Below are 23261 nucleotides of genomic sequence, written 5' to 3' on the forward strand. Positions count from 1 at the left end.
CATGAGAATTTTCAATTTTTGCAATGTTTTAATTTTCTCCTTAAGGTTTATATCATAGAAATCCGGCCAAAAATACATCAGGAATACATAATGACACTAGTAAAGCAAAGTAAACTTATTAAATACAGCATAAAGTAAAACGCCAGAAAATAGGCAAAACCTGTAAGGTCTGCGTACATGAGAATTTTCAATTTTTGCAATGTTTTAATTTTCTCCTTATTTAAGGTTTATATCATAGAAATCCGGCCAAAAATACATCAGGAATACATAATGACACTAGTAGAGCAAAGTAAACTTATTAAATACAGCATAAAGTAAAACGCCATAAAATAGGCAAATCCTGTAAGGTCCGCGTACATGAGAATTTTCAATTTTTGCAATGTTTTAATTTTCTCTTTATTTAAGGTTTATATCATAGAAATCCGGCCAAAAATACATCAGGAATACATAATGACACTAGTAAAGCAAAGTAAACTTATTAAATACAGCATAAAGTAAAACGCCAGAAAATAGGCAAATCCTGTAAGGTCCGCGTACATGAGAATTTTGAATTTTTGCAATGTTTTAATTTTCTCTTTATTTAAGGTTTATATCATAGAAATCCGGCCAAAAATACATCAGGAATACATAATGACACTAGTAAAGCAAGGTAAACTTATTAAATACAGCATAAAGTAAAACGCCAGAAAATAGGCAATAGCTTACTCTTTCTTCAGGCAATTAAAGGCATCAGACTTTCTCAATGAAAGAGGAACTTGTAAGCCTTGTTAGGGGGAACGAAAATAGGATATCCACCGAGAATAGCGGAAGAGCATTCAAAGAGGGATGAGGTTCTCAACGGAGAGAGATGAGGCTGTCCATCAATCCTTTAGGTCTATCATGGTCATGTGTTCCTGCCCCCTTGTGTTAGAAACAAACATGTATTCACATGATTTACAGGCAAGGCGGGCTAAGCATTCATTCAACTGTTGGGCGTTTTTTGCACACGACCTGCTTAGCCACGTACAAACCTCTTACCGCCGGCCACCGGTACTCGCAACCGGAAGTGATGTCATGAGATAGTCCATTAATCCCATGGAGGGGCCTCTCCAACACGTTGCTTATGGTATACCCAAGTAAGTCTCCAGAGCTCCTCTTTTTATATCATACTTGGCCACACTATCCATGAAGCCCTTCAGATTGATTATGACCACATACAGTGATGTTGTCGATGTAGGCATGGGTACTTCAGAGATTTTCCCACTTTATAATATTGTCCATCAATCGCTGAAAACTTGCCACCCCATTAGTCACTTCAAAAGGAATTCAACAGAATTGGTACGATGACGCAGCATTTTCAAATGTTGCATATTGTCGCTCTTCTGGTTTAATGCCAATTTGGTGATATGCACGAGTCAAATCGAGGTTACTAAAAGTTCGATAGCTAGAGATCTCATTTACCATGTTCTCTATCCGAGGAAGAGGGTAAACATCCAGTCGAGTAAAACGGTTTATTCTGGGAATATGACGAGTTTGGGCTTGCCGTGAAGGTTCTATATTTCCTTCCGTCAGCATACGTGATATATTAGTGTCATGAATGAAGTCAGGTAAAATGTGCCTTCTGGATTTCACGGCTGTCAGATGACAGTCAGGAGTTAGATTAACCAAACGAGAGAAGGATAAGGAATATAAGGACTCCTTCTAGAACATCCCTGGCTGTGCTGTAGCTGTCGGAATCCAAGATGTGTTTAAAGATAGTTGGTGAGATTAAGTTGAGGAGTAAGTTCAATTTAAGCCTGTCTGATAGCGGCATTGTTGGGTTTCACAGGCTGCATCGAGGAATATATCGAAAGACCTCTTCCAATGTCGCCAGATGTCGGCAGAGCCGGGTTTTCTCAGATCCAGGATCAGGCATTTAGGTTTGAGATATTTTTCCATATTATATTTGCTTGCAGAATAAATTGTTATGGCATAGTAAAGGAAGAGAACCGAGTAGAGAGCAGACAAACAAAAGGAAGACAGGAGTAGCTTAAGCTTTATTCTGCTAACAAATCTACAATTATTTACAACTGCTAGCATCTCGTAACTAATATGATGACTTTTAAAATGTAAAAACAAAGCGGCACAACTCCGCACCAAACAACAAGAGGAACTGACCGGAGAGTTCCACTAACTCAGCACACTGATGTAAACATTTTCAATTTTTTTATGTATCATACAACGTTTTTTTTTTTTTTTTTTTTTAATTCAGCAGCAATATATTTCAAATACAATCATTTTTTTTGACAAATATACAAGTATGCTTTTTCATTTGTTTCTTAATCTGTTTTTTTTTTTTCTTCTTTTTTTTTCAGCAAGAGAAGCTGAAAGCGAATCTGTTTTTACCTGCCACTCATCCATCGTACTACAGGGTCATGTGCGTCATGGAGAAATTAGTTCACAGTAATTGGGCATTGTCCAATATGAAAACCCACAAATGGAAAGTGGCTATCGTGGATTCCTCTGATATCAATGCTTATGTTCTGGCTGTAAGTCATTAATAAATTATAAGTTCAGTTATCATAACAATGCAATTGATCTTTTCTTATCCATTTGGGCGCAATACAGTTCAAAACCTATTTCAAAACCTAGATGATGCCATATCCTCTTTCCTGCAACCTCTTTCCCACGGAAAATATGTTGCGAGCTTGTCACTGCTCTGTCATTATTTTCATGGCAAGTGTTTGACTGAACTCCAATCCATGATCCTCCCTTACCAAACTTTCACAAAAAAAACCCACTCAACTACCTACAACCACTACATATGATTTTCTCCAATCTCTAGCTGTGCCTAAATCTAAACACAGATTCCATGAACACAGCTTCTTTCCCAGAACAGCCGGCCTATGGAACATTTTTTCGCTGGTCTGCTTCCTGATTGAATACAACATGGTAACGTTCAAGTCCAATATAAACAAGTTCTTGTTGAGCCGTCCCCATAAATAATCAAATTCTACCCAATTTATACCATTAACGATTACTACACTACCATCTTACATTCATTAACCCTTATCCTTGAGTGGTTTTCAGGCTTTGATAAGTGGAGTTTCACGAGTAAAAAAAAAAAAATAAATAAATACATGAATAAAAAATAGGAGGCATTACTTTTGGAACATCCTTCATATTCAAAGTCATAAAGCATTTTGTTTATGAGAGAACTTTCTTTTTGTTTTAAGATCAATGGCCGAAAAAATTATAGAAAAAAAAAATAGGTTAAGTTGCATAAAAAGAATAATAATGAACTGTGTATATTATGTGGAAGAGCATTTCGTTCTGTTGCTGCAAAAAAAGTATAATCATAATCAACAATTAATGTTACTATTTACTTGCCTCTCCCTGTTTAAATGTATGTATGTCTGCCTGAAACTTTCGACAGAGGCGACAAATTTTCATGAGATCTATATCATTTTGAAACTCAACCCTTCGGATGACAAATATCAAAAGATTGGCTAAAAACATTGATTCCTTCACCCTCAACTGGGCACTTTTCTACAAGGAGGGGTCGCTTTTTTTGCCGATATTGTTTAAAGTCGTCCCCTGTTCTCGATTAACCAGCCTTAATTTAAACCTTTGCCACTTCCGGTTTGACGATGGACACAACAGCATAGATGTCACTTTTTATATTCACATTCTTTTCCTCCTTCACGGTATGGGTTCGAGCCTGCCTTTTTTTTTTTCTTCTTTTTTCTTTTTTTTTCTTTTTCTTTTTTTTTCTTTTTCTTTTTTTTTCTTTTTCTTTTTTTTCTTTTTTTTCTTTTTCTTTTTTCCTATTTCTTTTTTTTTCTTCTTTTTCCTTTTCTTTTTTCTTTTTCTTTTTCTTTCTTTTTTTTCTTTTCTTTTTCTTTTTTTCTTTCCTTTTTTTCTTTTCTTTTTCTTTTTTTTTTTTTTTTTTTTTTACTCAAGAACCACCTTCAAACACCCGGGCAATGCTGAGCACCCAGTATAATAATAAATACGAAATCAATATTTATCAAAATATCATATTTAAGTGTATTTTACAACCGGGTAATGCCGGGCGGCCTGTTAGTCTTTCATATATTCTCTTCACCACATTCTTTGGAAACCATGTAATTCTTTATTTAATTGTTGAAATATCAAAATGGCAAAACATAATAATCAAGTTACCTGAATTGATTTTTTTTCAATAAAAGTTTCAAAATAAAGCTGTAGTGTTGTTTTCTTTGGGGCAACAACTTTATCGTTCCACCCTGTATATTAGACTAGCGAGGGGTACCCGGCGTTGCCCGTGTGTTTGGAGGTGTGTGTGGAAACTCCAGGGATGGGGAGGGGGGTTAAAAAAAAAAATGGTAGTATGAGGATCGAACCCGAACCGTTCAGGCAAAGTTGTAAATTAAAGTGTGAAAAAAAACAACGTGCAACGTTAACCATTGCCCCACCACGAGATGCTAACGGAAACACGTTTGAATTTATTTAATTACTTGGATTTGGCAGGTGCCCGCTTTAATGAGTTAATGAGGTCAAGTTTGACTGCGGGATAGTATTCATTTACTGCTGAACGTTTCCCCCCCCCAAGATCTTATAGGAAAAAGACTAACCCACATGCGGCGAGCGACAAATGTTGAATATTTATCTTCCCAAAATCGCAAATTAAATAGACAGGCGAGCTTCGTTGTTAACTGAGATATTATGATTTATATGTGATATAAAAAGTTTTAAAGAGTTGTGAAGCGAGCGACCGCTTCTCTGAAAAAAGCCTTTTGTAGACATGCAGAAAAAGCGAACAAACATACAAACATACATACATTTTCGCTTTTATATTTATAGATAATTGTTTGCTTTCTTAAATGGATTTTCCTTCGTCTTTTTTTTTTTCTTTCAGAGTGGTCATGTCTATGTGCACATTGGTCTCTTAAACTTTGTTCAAAATGATAACCAACTTGCTATTGTGTTAGCCCATGAAATGGCTCATGCCTTGTTAGGACATGCAGTAAGTGATCTTCTTTTCTATCTATCTATCTATCTATCTATCTATCTATATATATATATATATATATATATATATTTTTTTTTACATGGGGGTCAGCACTTATCAAGGCCCGAAGGCCACTCAGAGATAAGGGTTATTGCGTGTACAGTAATCAATGAGATAGTATTGTAGTAATCGTTAGTATTGGGGGTTTTGATAGAGTGTCTTACTTAAGGGGGCGGTTTGTCAGGAGTTTGTTTATGTTGGACTTGAAGATGTCCAAGTTATAGTCAGGTGGGAAACAGGCAAGCAGCAGAGAGTTCTACTGGCGTGCGGTTCTAAGAAAGAAGCTTTGCTCATGGAATCTACGTTTGGATTTAGGCACAGATAAAGAGTGGGGATATATATATATATATATATATATATATATATATATATATAATGTGTGTGTGTGTCTGTCTTTGTGAAAATATTTAACCACTAAACTTTTAAACTACTGGTCACATGACACTGAAATTAAAAGAAAATAGTAATCACACACTAAGGATCATTTATGACAAGTAAAATCTTTGTTTGGATGGATTAATAACATGTACAAAAATATGTTGGCAAGTTGAAATGCAAAATGTTCATTTCAACTTGCCAAAATATTTCTATTACTTTTGTGCATGCGCAAATTCATTCATAGCTTGAAGTGGTTTAATTTAAAATCTTTCCTAACTGTCTGTCAATAGTTCAACTGGTAAGGAACGTGTCTAGAGCGCTAAATGCTTTGGTTTCGATTCTATCGCTTGAAAAATGGTTTGATCACTCTGCCGCTTCAGTAGATATCACACTGCTGATGCGATCCTCTATCTGTATAAGAGCCAGATACACCCTAAAATAAAGTACTGTTGCATCTGGGCAGGAGCTGCTCGGCACGCCCTATCCAGCCTTGATAGAGTTCAAAACTAGCTTTGAAACCTAGTAGATTATGCCTTTTTCTCTTCTTTGCAGCTTCTTTCTCACAGAAGAGACGTTGTGAACCTGTCTGTGCTCTATCGTTATTTCCATGGCAAATGCTCAACTGAACTCCAATCTATGGTTCCCCCTTGCCAAACTTTCATAGAAAACACTCGGCTAGCTACAACCATTATATACAATTTCCCCTACTCTCTACCTGTGTCTTAATCTAAACAGATTCCATGAACAAAGCTTCTTTCCCGAAACTGCCCGCCTGTGGAACACTGTTCCGATAACCTGTTTCCCAATTGAATACAACATGGTAGTCTTCAAATCCAATGTAAACAAATTCTCCATAAATAATCAAACTCTACCCAATTTACACCATTACACTACCACCTTACACTCATTAAACCTTATCCTCGAGTTGCCTTCAGACAAATAATATCTATCCAAGGATTTATTAATGCCAGTATAAAATTTTGTGACAAGTCCTGCCTTGCCAAAATATTTGTGGTTGACAGTGAAAGTTCGTTACTTGGATTGCAGAATTCATTTAGTGCCTACTTTGCCACAGCATTAGGTATGATAATATTCAATTTTTCATTCAATGTGATGCTCCCCATTCCAGAAGAGTTTCCCCACACTATTTGATGGAAAATTTGGGAAATTTCTGAATGTACCATCAATCTTCACATCGACTCCTCAATAACCTTAGTAACACAACAACACAGGAGAATACCATTTCATGTGAGGGAGGACGTTGAGACAGAACTAAATGCTTTATGTATTAAAATAAAGCCTAACTCTTCTTTAACATGAGCAGAAAATGTAACTTTTGATCGTAATATTTAAAATGTTTCTTCGAAACAGGTTTTTCTTGCTAAGTTTTGATAATTATTACATTAAAACTTTTCTGAAGTCTTCAATAACGTAATGTTTTTATAGAGTTGTCCACCAAGAACTTCCTGACAAAATAGGTAGCATCTAGCAGAGAAGTAATCCAAACGAAGCCGATCCTATATTTAATACAAAGATGGTCGTCATTCAGTGTTACTATTTACACAATGTTTTAGATTGGCAATAAAATTAGCATAAAAACTACAAAAATATTCGTTTTAATTATTTTTTAAAACAAATAAAAACTACAAAAATATTTGTTTTAATTTTTTTTTTTTCAAACACAAATAAAAACTACAAAAACATTCGTTTTAATTATTTTTTCAAACACAAATAAAAACTACAAAAATATTCGTTTTAATTATTTTTTTCAAACACAAATAAAAACTACAAAAATATTCGTTTTAATTATTTTTTTTTCAAACAAATAAAAACTACAAAAATATTCGTTTTAATTATTTTTCTCAAACACAAATAAAAACTACAAAAATATTCGTTTTAATTATTTTTTCAAACAAATAAAAACTACAAAAATATTCATTTTAATCATTTTTTTCAAACACAAAACTTAAAAAATGCACTGGTCACAAAAAAGGGAGAACTTTCTCCAGTAAAAATAATGATAACATTTTTCTAATAAGTTTCTGGCATATCAAAGTAAAAAAAAACAGTATTTATTACCTAGACTAAATGGATGTGATTGAAGATGTCACCGGACCTACTTCATGTGTAAGCCCTGTTGTGGTAGTTCCCTCCAAAAATTGTGGTGTACGTATTTGCATTGACATGAGGAAGGCAAATGGAACCATCCAAGGGATGAAACATCTAATACAGACCGTGGACAATTTAATTGCAGACCTAAGCGGCTTTACAGTGTTCAACAAGTTAGACCTCTTAGATGCTTATTACCAACTAGAACTTGGATAATCAAGTAGATAAATCACAACATCTACCACACATTCAGGATAATTCCGTTACAAGAGCCTAATTTTTCAAATAAATGCAGTTTCTGAACTATTTCAAAAAAGCAATTGCTGATCTCCTCAGAGATATCCCAGGAGTAAAAAAGATATCAGATGACATCATAATTCACGGATGCGACCAATGATAACAACCATGATAACAGCTTGAGAGCAACACTAAAATGTCTACAGAATGTGAGAGTCAAGCTCAACAGAGAAAAATACCTTTCCTATGTGTGAGAATTTATTTTCTTTGGACATATTTTTAATGAAAAGGAAGTATCACCCAACCCAGATAAGGTCTCTGCTATAACGAAATGCAAATCCTCCAATAACATTTGTGAAGTTCGATCATTCTTAGGCATGACACAATATGCGGCAAGATTCATCCCATTCTATGCTTCTATTAGTGAACCACTTCAACAAGAAGAACACAGAATGGAGTTGATCAGAAACAGAAGAATCAGTGTCAAACAAGCTGAAGGAATCTCTAACAGGAACTGAAGTGATTGCCTACTTCGACCCAAATAAAGGCACTAACATCCTCAGAGACGTAAGTCCAGTCAGATAAGCTGTAGTTCTTACACAAAATAGGAAAGTACTATGCTATTCCAGTTGTACCCTTACCAGCAATACTTTCAGACTGAAAGATGTTAGGGTCCTGGTTATGACCTTAAACTATATCCGATGGTGAGGCCCCAGCTTGCGGGCTTTGGGGAGTGTAGAGCCACCCCTTAATTGCCATTACTCCCAGGTTCACTGGAGTTGTAGTACCTGTTAGGGTCCCAACTATGGGTTAAATAGAAACTGACTTTAAAAAAAAATATATATATATATATTCTATTAAAAAAATTTCTTCAAAATCACTGGGTTCAGCATAAAATAACCTAAAAAGGGTTGATATGCCGTAAAACAAACCCAACCAACCATGAAAGATGTTGTGTATGCAGCTGAACCTTTCCATTTCTGTTTATATGAAGCAAGGTTCACCATCACCAGTTATAACCAACCACTTGTTGGGATCGTAAAGAATCTCAAACCAAAAATGACCCGGACTGAGCGCTAGCATCTGTGTCTCATGCCTTATCAATACAGTTTGATATATCAACCTGGAAAGATGATCTGAACCCTTACCATCGAAAGGCAATGCAGCAGAAGCTTACATAAAGTATGTGGTTCAAAGCACCATACCCAAATATATCATCTCTGAAGAAGTTAAGCAAGCTGCAGGGGAAAACTCTCCTGTTACAGAAAGTGAAGGCTGCAGTTTGTAGATAGACACTGGAATGACCCCCGGCTGTGAAGTTTTTCTCCATTCAAGGATGAACTATCAGTGCATGGTGGTCTCATCCTTCGAGGACATCGTCTTGAATAAATTAAATAAAAGTATGGTCGACATAACTCATCATGCACATCAAGGCATTGTCAAGACAAAACAATAAGAGAAAAGGAAAAAACAAATTGGTGAAAGAAACAGTACATGGCTGCATTCCCTGCTAACCCTAACCGAAGACATACACACTCCACTCCTCTTCCAACTGCTCCATGGACTGAAATTTCAGTTGACTTTACAGATTCTTTTCCATCTGGAAACTATCTGCTAGTCACAATTGATGACTATAGCCAATTCCCTGAAGTCAAAATACTCTTACTGTCCATAAGTGCAATCATCCCTCATCTGAACAGGATTTTTGCTAGACAAGGATATCCAACCGTTTTAAAGTCCATTGATGGGTCTCCATTTCAAGGACAAGATTTCAGAGACTTTGTCGTTGAGTCAGGTTTTAGACACAGGCAAACAGTGGTGGAGCGCTTTATGCGTACTTTAAAAATATTTATACTTTCTACCATGGTGGAAGGTCACAACTGGAAAACCCGGTTACTTCACTTCCTTAGACAATATAGAGCCACTTCTCATATCGGCACAAAAATATCTCCTTTCAAAGCCTGTACTGACAGAAAAATGAATCTCGGAATACTTAATACTGTTGAGAAACCAGCACTAGAGCCAATGCTGACAGCATAGAAAAAAATGATTCCAAAAGAAAGGAGAAAATGAAAGGGTATGCAGATAAAAAAAAAAAAAAAAAAAAAAAAACACCCCTCTGTCTACGAGACAGTCTTGGTCAGGCAAAAGAAACAAAACAAGCTGTCCCCACCATACAACTTCAAACCATATACAGTCACACACAAAAAAGAAAAACGGACAACATGATAACCGTGTAGAGAGGAAACCACTAAGTCACTAGAAACTCCTCTTTGTTCATGCGAGTAAGCTCGAACACACTTATAAGGAAGAGGATTCTGACTCTGACTTTAAGTACAATGCACACCCACAACTCCAATGGTTGACCAATTTCTGAGATGAAACTCATCACTGAAAAGACTGCCAGAATCAAACACTTCATATTGAAGTCATATACATACAGTAAAAAAAGGACAATGCATTCCACCAAGAATGAGAGAGATATAATATTGCAATCAAAGGGACATAAATCCCAAAAGAGTTACCTGCCCCTTAAAGAATATATAAAAAAGGCAAAATAAAAAAAATTTGTCTGTTGTTAATTATCGATTTGTGTTCTGTTCTCTTTTCTTGCATCCTGACATCCACGAACCAGGGCATCACAACATTTCAGTGACCCTACTGGGGAATGAGATTGCTCAGACATTTTTTGTAGCCTAAAGCACCAATAATCCTAGTGTGCTGGCTTTTCAGAATCATACCTAACCTTGTGTCTAACCTCCTAAAGAGTCGGTAAATAAATATACAGGAAAAGATTAATAAAAACTTGTGCTTATAATGAATATCATGGAATATTTATTTATTTTGCGAAAACCAGTTGAAATATACAATGATAGAGATGGAGGTGGGTGTTTGAGAGAGAGGGAGGGGGGGTAAATGGAAGAGAAGGTGTTAGATGGCTAGAATTTGAGGTTAAGTATCATTGAGATTTTCTGGGGGTTTCTTTTCTTTTCTTTCCCCCCCCCCCCCCCCAACTTCAATTATATTTATAAACTTTTTTCTTTTAATGTTTCTTTTTTTCAAATTATTTGGATACTTTGAACTACTGTTCCCATCTTGAGTCTCATTTTCACAACATTTCATTCGATATAACCTTCGTTCTGCTTTAAGTGTATCTTGTCCAAACTCAAGAATGTTTCTGTCTAACTCTAGAATTTGGACAGATTTTCGAACAGAACTCATTATTTATTTCATGGGGGTAGCATGCTCTCATTCTGTCAGCCATGACTGGACTGGGGTGCTAAGTAATTCGCAAATGTATTTTTTAATTGTCAGCACTGAGAATTGAACCTTCAACCTTCATAATATTACTTTTACAATTGACTTTTCCAAGTACTCTAACCACTGCGCCACGGGCCCTTGTAGACAAGCAAGTGATTAAATAAAGGGTTCCATATGAAATTCCATCCAAATTTCCGAGTATACACCTGAAGAAGGTTGGAGGTTGCATCCACCAAAACGTTGTGCAAATGACACTCAAGATGAGTGAAGAATCCAAATAATACGAATAACCAATCCTCATTTAAAAAATTCAGAAACGTACAATTTTTTTTTTTTTTTTTTTTTTTTCAGGCAGAGAAAGTGAGTTATGCCCAAATAATTGATTATTTTGTAATCATTTTGATGGCTGCGATTTGGGCTTTTATGCCGTTTGATGGAATTGCTCTTATTACACAAGCATTTTACGAAAAAGTTGTCCAGGTAAGGAAACATGGCTGAATACATTTCTATAAAATTAGAAGAAACCTTCATCTGCGTCTTTCCCATGACTAATACATTGATTTTTTTGATTTTTTTTTATGAAATCTAATTTATAAAACTGTATGTCTGTCTCCATGTTTTCAAATTCTATCTTTTCTGAAACTAAAAGTCACAGTGATGTTAAGATTAGATTTTTTTCGACCGTTCTTTTATGGGTCTTTAGCCGATTAAAATAGTTTTTAATTAAAAAAAATTGTTATGCATTTTGTACATTCATTTTAGGTTATTTTGAATTTTTTATTTTTAATCAGTTCATATGCGTGTCACGGTGGTACAGTGGTAACGTCACCAGCTTTGAATGCTATAGTTTTGCTTTCGGTTTTGATTCTAGCTGATGGTATCCAAGTAGTTTTTTTTTTTTTGTTTTTTTTCCACTTTTGAAATCACGACTCTATAATAATATATACAAATCTGGACAAATTAAAATATCATATTTAAGTTTAATGCGCCCCCCCCGTCCCTACTAGTATTTATTAAAATAAAATATGCAAAAAAACATGCAACAAAAGGAAGAGAAACAACAAACATAAGTAGAAAAACAATGTAGTAGTAAGTGGGTAAGCATTCATGAATACTAGGTGCTGTATGTGCTCTCCACTAATCTTGGCATTGTTTCCAGTCATCCTGGACTTCTTACCACTGAAATCAAGCAATGTCGAATCAGGAGATATGCGTTTGGGATTGCGCAATCCTTGCTTCACAATTACACGTGCAACCACCCACACAGAGTGTACCCATTTTCTTTTGAGACTGAATGGTCATGAGTATTTATAAGGACAATCATTTAGAGATTTTTTTTTTTTTTTTTTACTGGAACATTGAAATCGAAATCTTGGAAATTAAATTTTTGTCAAAATACAAAGATGGATACTGAGATGCAGATGAACATTTGAGGGAGGGGAGAAAATGTATGTAAGAGAATGTGTTAGATGGCATGAATGTTGGGTGACATTTTTCTAGAAGGCTAGATGGTTAGCGTAATGGATAAAGTGTTGACAGTAATGTGTAGAAATAAAATGAAGTTTTAAAAATCCCATTAAAAAATATATATATATAATCTGTTTAAACAAGTCAGCCATTTTGTAATCTTAATAGTTAAAAGAAAATACTTAATGATCTTTTTAAGGAATTTGGAACCATTTAAACTATTAAATAGAAAGTCATTTTGGTTTACTTCAAGTAAATTCCCCTGGCGCCAATATTCCGAATTTGTGTTCATAGGACTTATATAAATGATTGCAAACTGAAAATAATTAAATTTGTAAAAAATGAGACTTCCTTCAAACAAATCCCTCTTGTCAGACCAAGAAGTGATTTGTTGAAATAAAAGAAATTTTTTTTTTTTTTTTTTTAAATAGTCTTTATTTGAAGTTTATAATAAAAATATGTTTATGAAACGAGGTTTTTACCTCTTAACCTACAAACACAAATTCGGAATAGAGCCATAAGCAACCTTCGTGGGACTTCGCTTGAAGAAAGCCGTTACTTCTAGATTTAAGATTCTTAACAAATCCTAACTTAGAGATAGAACATGGCGCTGAGTTTAGCTGCCAGACATGCCCTCTTCTTCTCCACTCACTGCTTAGCAATGGTGGACAATCACTTGGTATAGCCATCTACATTGAATAGAGTAGTATCACCACCACTGAGAGACTAGGCCTGTTAACTGAAAAAATTACATCATGCATAGTAGGCAAAGCAAAGCAAGCTCTGTTGAGCAGACAGACTATCGATAATAAATAACAGCTTTTGGGGGGGGGGAGATGAAAAATTTGTTTTTCTCTTATCCTTTTCTTTGTCTTTCTTCCTTGTTCTCATCATTCTATTCCTTCCTTTATTTCTTTCCTTTTTTTCTTTCACCCTCATTTGTTCCTTTCTTTCACTTCCCTTCCTTTCCTTTTCCTCTCCTTTCTGCTTTTCCCTATATCATCATATTCCTTTCTTTCCTCTTTTTTTTTTCATCTCTTTCTATTTGTTGGTGTATTATATTTGTTATATTTTTATTTTGGTTCATAATATTTCATTTTCCGTATTTTCTAAGTTCGTTGAATTTGATTTTACACCTTTTGATATTCATACGAAACTACCATTAATTTTAAATAAAAAGCAAAGCTAGCTCCTTTGGACTGATGTCACCAAATCCAGCCTGAAAATCTTCCTTTTCAAATCCTGCCGACCAGGAAAGTGAACACATGCTTCATTGCCTGCTGTGAACAAGGATTCCTGAGCCTTTTCTTCTGGAAGAATAGTCCAGAAAGAAGAAAACACAGGTCGTGACGAGGTGAACTCTTCTTTACAACTTTAAATATGCAGCGGTGGTGTGTACATTTTCGAAGGAAAGAAATTTGAAATTTGTGAGCGTTTAAAGTTTAAGCACTTGTGAGTACACTCCATTAAATTTATGGTGTGCATTATTTTGGAAGTAGTTGTTCCTAATTTTTGCATATTAATGGTAGTCGTTCGTTGAAGTAACGTTTATAAATTACTAACGGAGGTACCTGGTGCTACCTGGGTGGAGAGAAGTGATATATTAAGGATATTGAGAAACCCCCTGCCCTAAAAAAAAATAACTTTTCTTCTATCAAAAAAGCAGCGAGTGCTTGTGAGAGTACAAAAACAAAAATTAGCCGCAGTAGCCAGGCTCAAACCTGTAATGCAAAAGAGAAAAAGGTAGTGAAAAAAGCTCACACGCTAGCTGTCACAGCCACGACGACTTATGATGTCATGACAGGTCGGAGTAACATTTTTTAAACAAACATTCAAATTGCTAGGCGTATGACTTGCAAAAATGTTGAGGAAAAAAGTGACCCCTCATTGCAAGAAACGGCCCAGTTGATCCAGACAAAATTAATCTTTTTGGCCAATTTTTACATCCAAGAGAATTTTCTAACCATACCAATTTTCTTATGGTCCGATGCATCTGTCAAAAGTTTTTTGGTGGACATACAAACTCACACACACACACACACACACAAACTAACACACATTTTCCCTTTTATATAATAGATGAACCGAGTTTGTTTCTCTGAATGTGCTATTTTTGTTACTTGACATTTTTCGTTTTGGAATGCCTGTAAGCGGAATAATTTTCAACCTATTGTAAATAAAATCTCTTCTTCATTTTAAATAAAATCTCTTTCTTCTTTAATCATGTACTCCTCCCCCTTATTTTATTTTTGTGCAGGTTTTTCGTTTCTCATCGAGTTAATCTGAAAACGGATAAATTTTCGACATATTCTTTCCCTCTTTTTCTACTCTTATTTTTTTAATTTTTTATTTCACTTTCTCTTCCTTTTTCTTTTTTTTTCTCGTCTTTCACTTTCTCTTCCCTCTTTTCTTCCTTCTTTGTTTTATCCCCCACAACCATTCACTCAGAAATCATGAATGATGAATTTTACTTTTTTCTGAATTATCAGTTTTTGTCATTTCTAAATAATCTGTTTGATTGTAATATAATTATACTTTCCATTTTTTTTATTTTATTTATTTATTTTTTTTTTTTTTTTCAAATTTTCAGATTTTGTTGGATTATCCTTACAGCCGTAAACTTGAGAAAGAAGCCGATATTGTTGGGTTGCAGTTGGCAGCAAAGGTTTGTCAACATTTTACAATTCTCTTAAAAACATCTTAGCATTAACAAATTCAACTAACTGCAATATCTGTAATAGAAGGTATTATTTGCGCAAGCCAATGCACCTCTGTTTGGTCTGTCAGATGATGGGATTGGGGAGGAAAGAAAGAAAAAATTCAATTTTGTAGATGATTTTGTTTGTTTTTTAAATAGTAATACTAATGCCAGTAATTTGCATATGAGGCGACATGTGGTTTATTAAAGGGACAAATTAGTGGAAAAGTTTGAGACAGCTGAAAAAGAGCAGACAGCGGTTTACATTGGAAAGAGTGCCTAATTCTGAGATAACTGTAAGTCTATTTCCATCTTTACAAAATGTATTAAGGTTTTTCTTTTTGGTTACTTATTTGTTTTTGTTTAACCACAATGGACTGTGAGATACCAAGCTGACTTGATACTCACTGATTACTATGACCTGAAGTTAAGCAATGTTGAGCCTGGTCAGTACCAGATGGTAACCAATTTGGAAATACCAGCTGCTGTATGCAGAAGGGCGTCGACACATCCCTGCAAGAGTTGCAGAAACCTGATGTTGTTATCTCCCCCTGAGGACCGCTTGTGAATCTTATACTCTCATAAAACTTGCTCCTTCAGAGGAAGCCGGTTAAATCCACTTAGGGTTAGTGCTGTAGTTTCATATTTTTTTCACTTCATTTCTTGGAGTCATTTTTTGGAAATCAAGATGTGATGGTTAAACTGGCATTGCCTGATTGTCAAAGTTATTGCAACCCAAGTTAAATCTTTTGAACAATTTGGTTATAAATCCAAGGTTTTAGACTTAATATGTCTTTGGGTTGCAAAACCACGAGGATGGCATTTTACATACAGTCTCTAGCAACCAAGAACAAGTTGGAAAAGATGTCTAATCATATACTTAATTTTATGCCTTGGTTGAGAAGAGATTCTGTCTACTTTTATGCATACTTATATAATTAACAAAACGATTAGGTTGAGAAGAAAGTTCTTGCGGAAGTTTTAGTTTTGATTTCAAATGGTGTATTTTCAAATCAGTTTTCGTTGTAATACTTTTAATTTATATATCATTTTAAACTATTTCACTCTATCTAATCGTTTAAATTACAAGTGTTTTAAAACGATTATGTCATCTTTTCAGAACATTGAATACAAAATGGAAAAAAAAGCAAATTCGCACAATTTTCTTATTTCAATTCAATTAAGGCTGAAAAGCTGCTGAAACAGCTCACGATATCAACGAAGCACTACTGAATGCACAGCACAATGGTGGTTTAAGTAATTTTGTGGCAGTGACGATAGTCTGGAAGATAATGAGCATAGTGGTCAAACATCGGATGTTGACAAAATTTCCACTTACTTGAGAAAGATTGAAAAGACAAAAAGACTTGATAAATGGTTGCCTCATGGATTGAACGACCATCGAAAGAAACGTTATGCATTTTTTGATCGGGTTGTGACTTGCAATGAAAATAGGGTTCTTTACAACAACCGGCGATCCTCAGCTCAGTGGTTAGATGCCAACGAAGCTCTACGACACTTTCCAAAGCCAAAGTTGCACCAAACTGGCTGTGGGCCTGTTGTATTTATTTGCTTCAGTCTCATCCATTACAGTTTTTGAATGCATGCGAAACCATTACGGCAGTGAAGTACTGTCAACAAATGGATGAAATGCATCAGAAACTTTGACAACATCCAGCATTAATCAACAGAAAAGGCCAAATTCTCCTCCACAACGATGCCCGACTGCATGTTGTTAAGCTGACCCTGTAGAAGTTGAACAAATTGGTCTACAAAACTCTGCCTCATCCACCATAATCTCCAGACCTCTCTTTTACCGACTACCACTTTTTCAAGGACCTCGACAACTTTCTGCATGAGAAACGCTTCAAAACCTTCAGCAACTTCATCGCCACCAGAACGCAAGATTTTTACATAAAAATGGCATAAATACACTTGTTTTACGTTGGCAAAAATGGGTTGATTCTGATGGTGCTTATTTCGATCAATGAATTTTTGGTTTGACCCGCTATATGTTCTTCTGAATTTAAAAGTTAAAAACCGCAAGAACTTTCTTGTCAACTTGATATTTTGTGTGATTGAAAGAATCAAAGATAAAATATTTACAAATTTCAAAATGAAATATGTATGCCGTACGTTTGAAGCCAAAATGCAATGCAAAGATTTTGCAAAAGAAACATCTATTTGTTTGAAATTATTGATAATTTCAACGTGATAAGTCTTCTTCAGAATTTGTTTTTTTCATACCATGCTTTTATTTACAGAAAAGAATTAAAAATAGTAAAAATCCATTTTTTTTCAACAGCGAAATTTTTTTTTTAATGTCTGGCAGATTACATTTGGTGCCCGTGGTTTGAAATAGTGTATTTTACAGCATCTTTGCATTGTAATTTGGCTTTAAACGCACAACATACATTTTAAAATTTAAACATCACTTATATCATGGAGAACATAATCTTTGTTGATCCTCATTTAATCCTGGATAACGTCGGGTCTCCCTGCTAGTATATATCTATATATCTATAAAAGTGAAAATGTCTGTCTGTCTGTGTGTCCGTGTACATTTCCCTATGCAATAATTCTGTCAATTTTCAGCCTACAGACTCAAAATTTGATATACAGAGTACTGAGATTTGGGAAAATCTTTGTAATCCGTTTTCGGCCCAAAATTTGGCTGTTAAGGGGTCAAAGTTCAACGATTTGACCTTTGAGAACTCTTCCAAACTCCTCCGACAATTTTGGGTCTAAACACTTGAAATTTTTGATATAGGTTCCTTGGACATGGATCTAACTTAATAACTTGATTTGAGCCTAAAACAATAAATATTAAGGGGTCATAATAGGGGTCAAAGTTTTAAAAAAAATTGACCTCTGCAATCTCTACCAAATTACTCAGACAATTTCTTGTCTAAACATTTGAAATTTTACATAAATGGTATTCAGAGATAAGGCATTTGCTGAGCCTCTACCTCATAACCACCAATACAATTTGCCATGGGAATGAAGGGAATTAAGAACTAATAAATGCTCAATTTGGACAAGTATATTAGGTAATCTAGAGTGTTCGTATGAGTAGAAGTTGTGAACATTGCATAAACGCTAGTTGATTGCTTTAGTTATAATTCTGCAGACAGATATATACACACTAGTGGGAGGGGTGAGGGGGCTTCGCCAAAGCGGAAAATATGCTTAAATATATTTTAATTTGCTCAGATTTCGTATATATTGTTATAGTCATGATTTCAAAAGTAAAAAACAAAAGCATTTGGGTGCCATCAGTTAGAATCGAAACCAAAAAACTGTAGATTAAGAGCTGGTAATGTTACCACTGTACGAAAAGAACATGCATATAACCCGATTAAAAAAAACTAAGGTTAATGTACAAAATATTTAATGATTTTTTTCAATTTTGAAAACAATTTAAACCGGCTAAAGACTCATAAAAGAACGGCCTGTAAAAAATCCCATTCTTTGAAGCCTCTGGCACCGCTCTGCAACTTTTAGTTTGAAAATATGGAGACAAACAGACAAACATGTAGCCATTTGCAGGCTCCTTCAGTCTTCGACAGACTATGGATACCCACGAAGGGTTGCCTGCGCGTGAAATTTTTATGGCAGGAGGTGCGCAATTTCCAATCACACCTTTCCTGAGTCGGCATTGTTAAATACCAGTGGCAAGTGAAGTACAGGACGACTGGAAACAAATGCCGAGATAAGCGGAGAGCACATACAGCGCCTAGAATTCCCAAATGGTCACCTATCTGATACTAACCAGGCTCAACATTGCTTAACTTTGGTGATCTGACAAGAACCGGTGTGTCAACGCGATTATGCCATTTATATATTACATATATATGAACTGTAGCTATTTCAAGAATTTAAGATTTTAAAAAGTTATTATATATCAATTGGAAATGAAAATGAAAACATTTTTTTTTTATATTCAACCGTTATTTTATAATTATTAACCTTATCGTTAAACATGAATTTTATCTTCTGTCTGACATGGCCCTGTCGGTGGGGCATTAGAATATGCCGACTGTCCCCCTGCAGAGGGTAAAAGTCCTTCAATGGGGGTCCTGGATATGACCTTAAGCTATATCCAGTGGTGAGGCCCCAGCTTGTGGGCTTTGGGGAGTGTGGAGCCACCCTTTAATTACCGTTGCTCCCAGGTCCACTCTGACCCGGAGTGGTAGTACCTGTTAGGGTCCCAACTATGGGTTAAATAGAAACCGACGTGAAAACAACAAATATATTCTATTAAAAAAATTTTTCTTCAAAATCTTTGGATTCGGCATTAAATAACCCGAAAAGGGTTGATATGCCGTAAAACAAAAACAACCAACCAACCAATCCATCTGACATATTTGGTGGATGAAATTCATTACTTTGATTCCCCATTCTTATCAGTTGTTATTCTTAATTTTTTTTATCTTCAAGTGATTTTCCTATTTGCGATTGACATAATTTCACTTTCAAAAAGTACATTCGATCAAACCTTGATTGGGAGATATTTTCTCATCTATATAACTAGCTGAAAAACCCGTCCCGACACAAGTCCATAGTAGTGAGAGTGATTTTGTTGCTTGTCTGGTTAGTCGGGAGCTATTTATGTTGACGGGCCACAAGTTCGTCCGAGCACAATACTTTAATGGAATGTTATCTGACAAACTCGTAACACTTGTTCTCCTATCAACTTAGATACTCCTCACTAATCCAGCAAGTAGCAAAATCTCACCTCTTCACTGCTACACTTTGGAATTCTCTCTCGGTTTCCTGCTACCCTGACTGTACTAACATGCAGAAATTTAAATGTAATGTGAACAAACCTCTCACTGCTCACTCCTTACATAGTGGCTCTGTAGACATAGTCTCACATAGTATCCTCTTATGGACAAGTGGCGATATGCCTTGTTCGAAATAAGAGTAGACAAAAAAATCTTATTGACCCCTAAAGATATTACAGTGACCCCTAACAATATATCACTCATAGAATATTTAATAAAATTCCCAGTCCTTTCTACAATCTCTTTTTTACAAAGGAGTCACCACTTATCAAGGCCCAGAGGTCACTCGAGGATAAGGGTTAATGAGTGTACGGTAGTCAATGGGACAATATCGTAGTAATCGTTAGTAGTGGAAATTTGGTAAATTGGATTACTAAAGAGGACGACTCATCAAGAATTTGTTTATGTTGGACTTGAAGACGACCATATTGTAGTCGGTTAGAAAGCAGGAAAATGGAAGAGAGTTCCACAGGTGTGCAGTTCTAAGAAAGAAGCTTTGTTCATGGAATCTACATTTGGGTTTAGGCACAGATAAAGAGCGGGGGAAATTATTGACAGTGGCTTCAGCTAGACAAGTGTTTTTCATGAAAGTTTGGCAAGGGGGGAACCATAGATTGAAGCTCAGACGATCACGTGCCATGAAAATAACGATAGAGTAGAGACAGGCTCACAAGTCTAAAGAGATCCAGGCTTGGTTTCAGAAGGAGTGCTATGACTTTGTGCCCTTCTCTCACTGACCCGAACCCGCTGGACTACTTCATTTGGTCATATGTTGAGAACATCACCAACATGACCTCCCACAACACCAAAGCCAGCCTGATCGCCACCATCTGCCGAGTATTCACCAAGCTCCCACCAGCGCTTGTGGAAAAGGTGTGCTCCCAGTTCCAGACCCATATTGAGGCAGTGATTGAAGCTGTAGGCGGCTACATTGAATAGATGTCAGCTCTACTTCATAATCAAGTTACTTGAATTGATTTTTTTCAATAAAAGTTTTTAAACAAAGCTTTAGTGTTGTTTTTTTTTAGGTCGACACTTTTATCGTTTCATCTTGTACACATTACATAACTGAAATTGTGGGATCAGAAAAACTTTGTGAAGTTCAGCTCACAGTAGAGGATCATTAACGAGTAAAATGAAATCAATTTTTTTATTCGTATTTTTGGATTCTTCAGACTACTGTTCTTGAATGTCATTTTCACAACATTTCAGTCGATGTGACCTCCGATCTTCTTCAGGTTTATCTTGTCTAACTTGGAAATTTTCGAATGGAATCTTTTTATTCACATCATCGGAGTAGTGTTATATCACATATCCGTCCATATTTCATGAACCGAAAACCAGCAATGGCGGCACTAGGACAAATCGGTTCGTAGGTACAACGCAAATGAACACGATAAACACACATGACAACTTCAAACCCCATTTCTTTAGATACACACACAATTAGAATAACTTGCACTTTACTTCAACAAAGAAAACCGCCACAGAAAGCTGCACAGCAAAAGACAAAACCAAAATACAAAACACGAACATCGCAGCAAACGCAACTCCTAAGCATATAAACACCAATATATAATTCACATCACAAGCCCCTCTCCTTCTTCGGCTGATACTAAAGCGCCACCTCTCACCATTTCTGCCATCATCGCCCCGCACCCAACCGAATCCAAAGAACTTTAATCGTTGACCGGTTTATCTCAACGCCCGACCGAGCATCATAACAACGACACATTAAATCCTTAATTTGGTGAGAAATAAAATATCTATTTATTTAACCTTACTCGGTCGTCTGTATTTTTCTTGCAACCATACGCTTGTTTATTACAGTAGCATGGTCTCATTCCATCAGCCATGATTAGATAGAGGTCCTAAGTAATTTGCAATTATATTTTTCAGTCACCCACACTGAGAATTGAACTTTTACCCTTCAAGAGAGTATCACTTTTACAGTTTATTTTTCCTAGTACTCTTACCATTGAGCCACAAGTCCTTGCGGACAAGATACACCTGAAGAAGGTTGGCGGTTACATCAACCGAAATGTTGCAAAAATGACGCTCGATGAGAACAGTAGTCCAATGGATCCAAATAATACAAATACTCAATCCTCATCTCAAAAATTCAGAAACACAAATTTTTTTAAATGCAAAATAAAAGCATGAAATGTGAAGAATTTGTGCTTGTTGAAGAACTTCTTAAAAGGTGTTAGGGTTAGGTTCCCAAATACTTCAAATCAAACAAAAATGTGAAAATGTATAGTTTAACATGACTAAACTCAAGTTGTAATTTTGAAATGTTAAAAATCGTAAAATAATCTAAATTTGTTGAAATTTTAGAAATTATTTTATTTTGTGTGTAATTTGACTTTGGTTTGAATCGCCTTAAAATCTGAGGTAAAAAAAAAAAAAAAATTGAATAAGAATTTTTGTATGTTTGCATGTCTTCCTAAAACTTTCAATAGAGGCGATTGACTTTGCCAAGATCAATATCGTTTTAAATTTCGATTTTTCATATGACAAATATCGAAAAATTGGCTAAAAACATTAATATCTTCCCCTTCAACTAGGCACTTTTCTACAGGCGGGGGTCACTTTTTTCGCCGATATTTTTTAAAGTTATCCTCTCCTTTAGATTGTCTAGCCTTAATTTTAAAAAATATTGCTTCCGGTTTGGCGGTGGTCGTAACAGCATAGACGTTATGTTTTTACCTTGTTCTTTTCCTCCTTCACGGTACGGGTTCGAGCCTGCTTTCCTACTACCACTTTTTTTTTTTTTTTTTTCCACAGATACATCCAAACACCCAGGCAACGCCGGGCTGAAATGCTAGTATATCTATAAAAGTGAAAATGTGTGTCTGTATACACTTCCCTACCAAATAACTGTGTCAAGTTTCGGTCTACAGATTTGAGATTTAACATAAGAGGTATTGAGTTTTGGGAAAATCGTTTTAATCCGTTTTCGGTCAGAAATTTGGCTGTCAAGGGGTCAAAGTTCGACGATTTGACCTTTGAAAACTCTACCAAACTCCTCCGTCACTTTTGGGTCTAAACACTTGAAATTTAAAATGTAGGTTACTTGGACATGGATCTAACTTTATAATTAGATTTGAGCCCCAAAATTAAATGTAAAGGGTTCAAAATTGGGATCAAAGTTTTAAAAAATTTGACTTTTGCAGTGTCTACCAAATTACTCAGAGAATTTCAGGTCTAAACATTTGGAATTTTACATAAAGGGTATTCAGAGATAGGGCAAGATTTTCAATCGGTTTGAGTTGAAAATTAAGCTACCAAGGAGTCAAAAGATTTGATCTTT

At 35.5% G+C, this 23261-nt stretch overlaps 1 protein-coding gene across 1 annotated transcript in view; it reads left to right on the forward strand.

Annotated features, from left to right (window-relative positions):
- Window positions 1–2329: 2329 nt before the first annotated feature.
- The window catches only part of LOC145280003 (metalloendopeptidase OMA1, mitochondrial-like), a 32898-nt gene continuing 11966 nt past the window's right edge, over window positions 2330–23261 (forward strand). The window contains exons 1-4 of the mRNA XM_080131627.1: window positions 2330–2507; window positions 4859–4966; window positions 11348–11476; window positions 15054–15128. Coding sequence (XP_079987753.1) covers window positions 2394–2507; window positions 4859–4966; window positions 11348–11476; window positions 15054–15128 — 426 coding nt within the window. The 5' untranslated portion in view covers window positions 2330–2393. The remainder of the gene's footprint in view (window positions 2508–4858; window positions 4967–11347; window positions 11477–15053; window positions 15129–23261) is intronic.

This window comes from Euprymna scolopes, chromosome 7 (genome assembly GCF_053919585.1).
Source record: "Euprymna scolopes isolate OS-2025 chromosome 7, ASM5391958v1, whole genome shotgun sequence".
NCBI lineage: Eukaryota > Metazoa > Mollusca > Cephalopoda > Sepiida > Sepiolidae > Euprymna > Euprymna scolopes.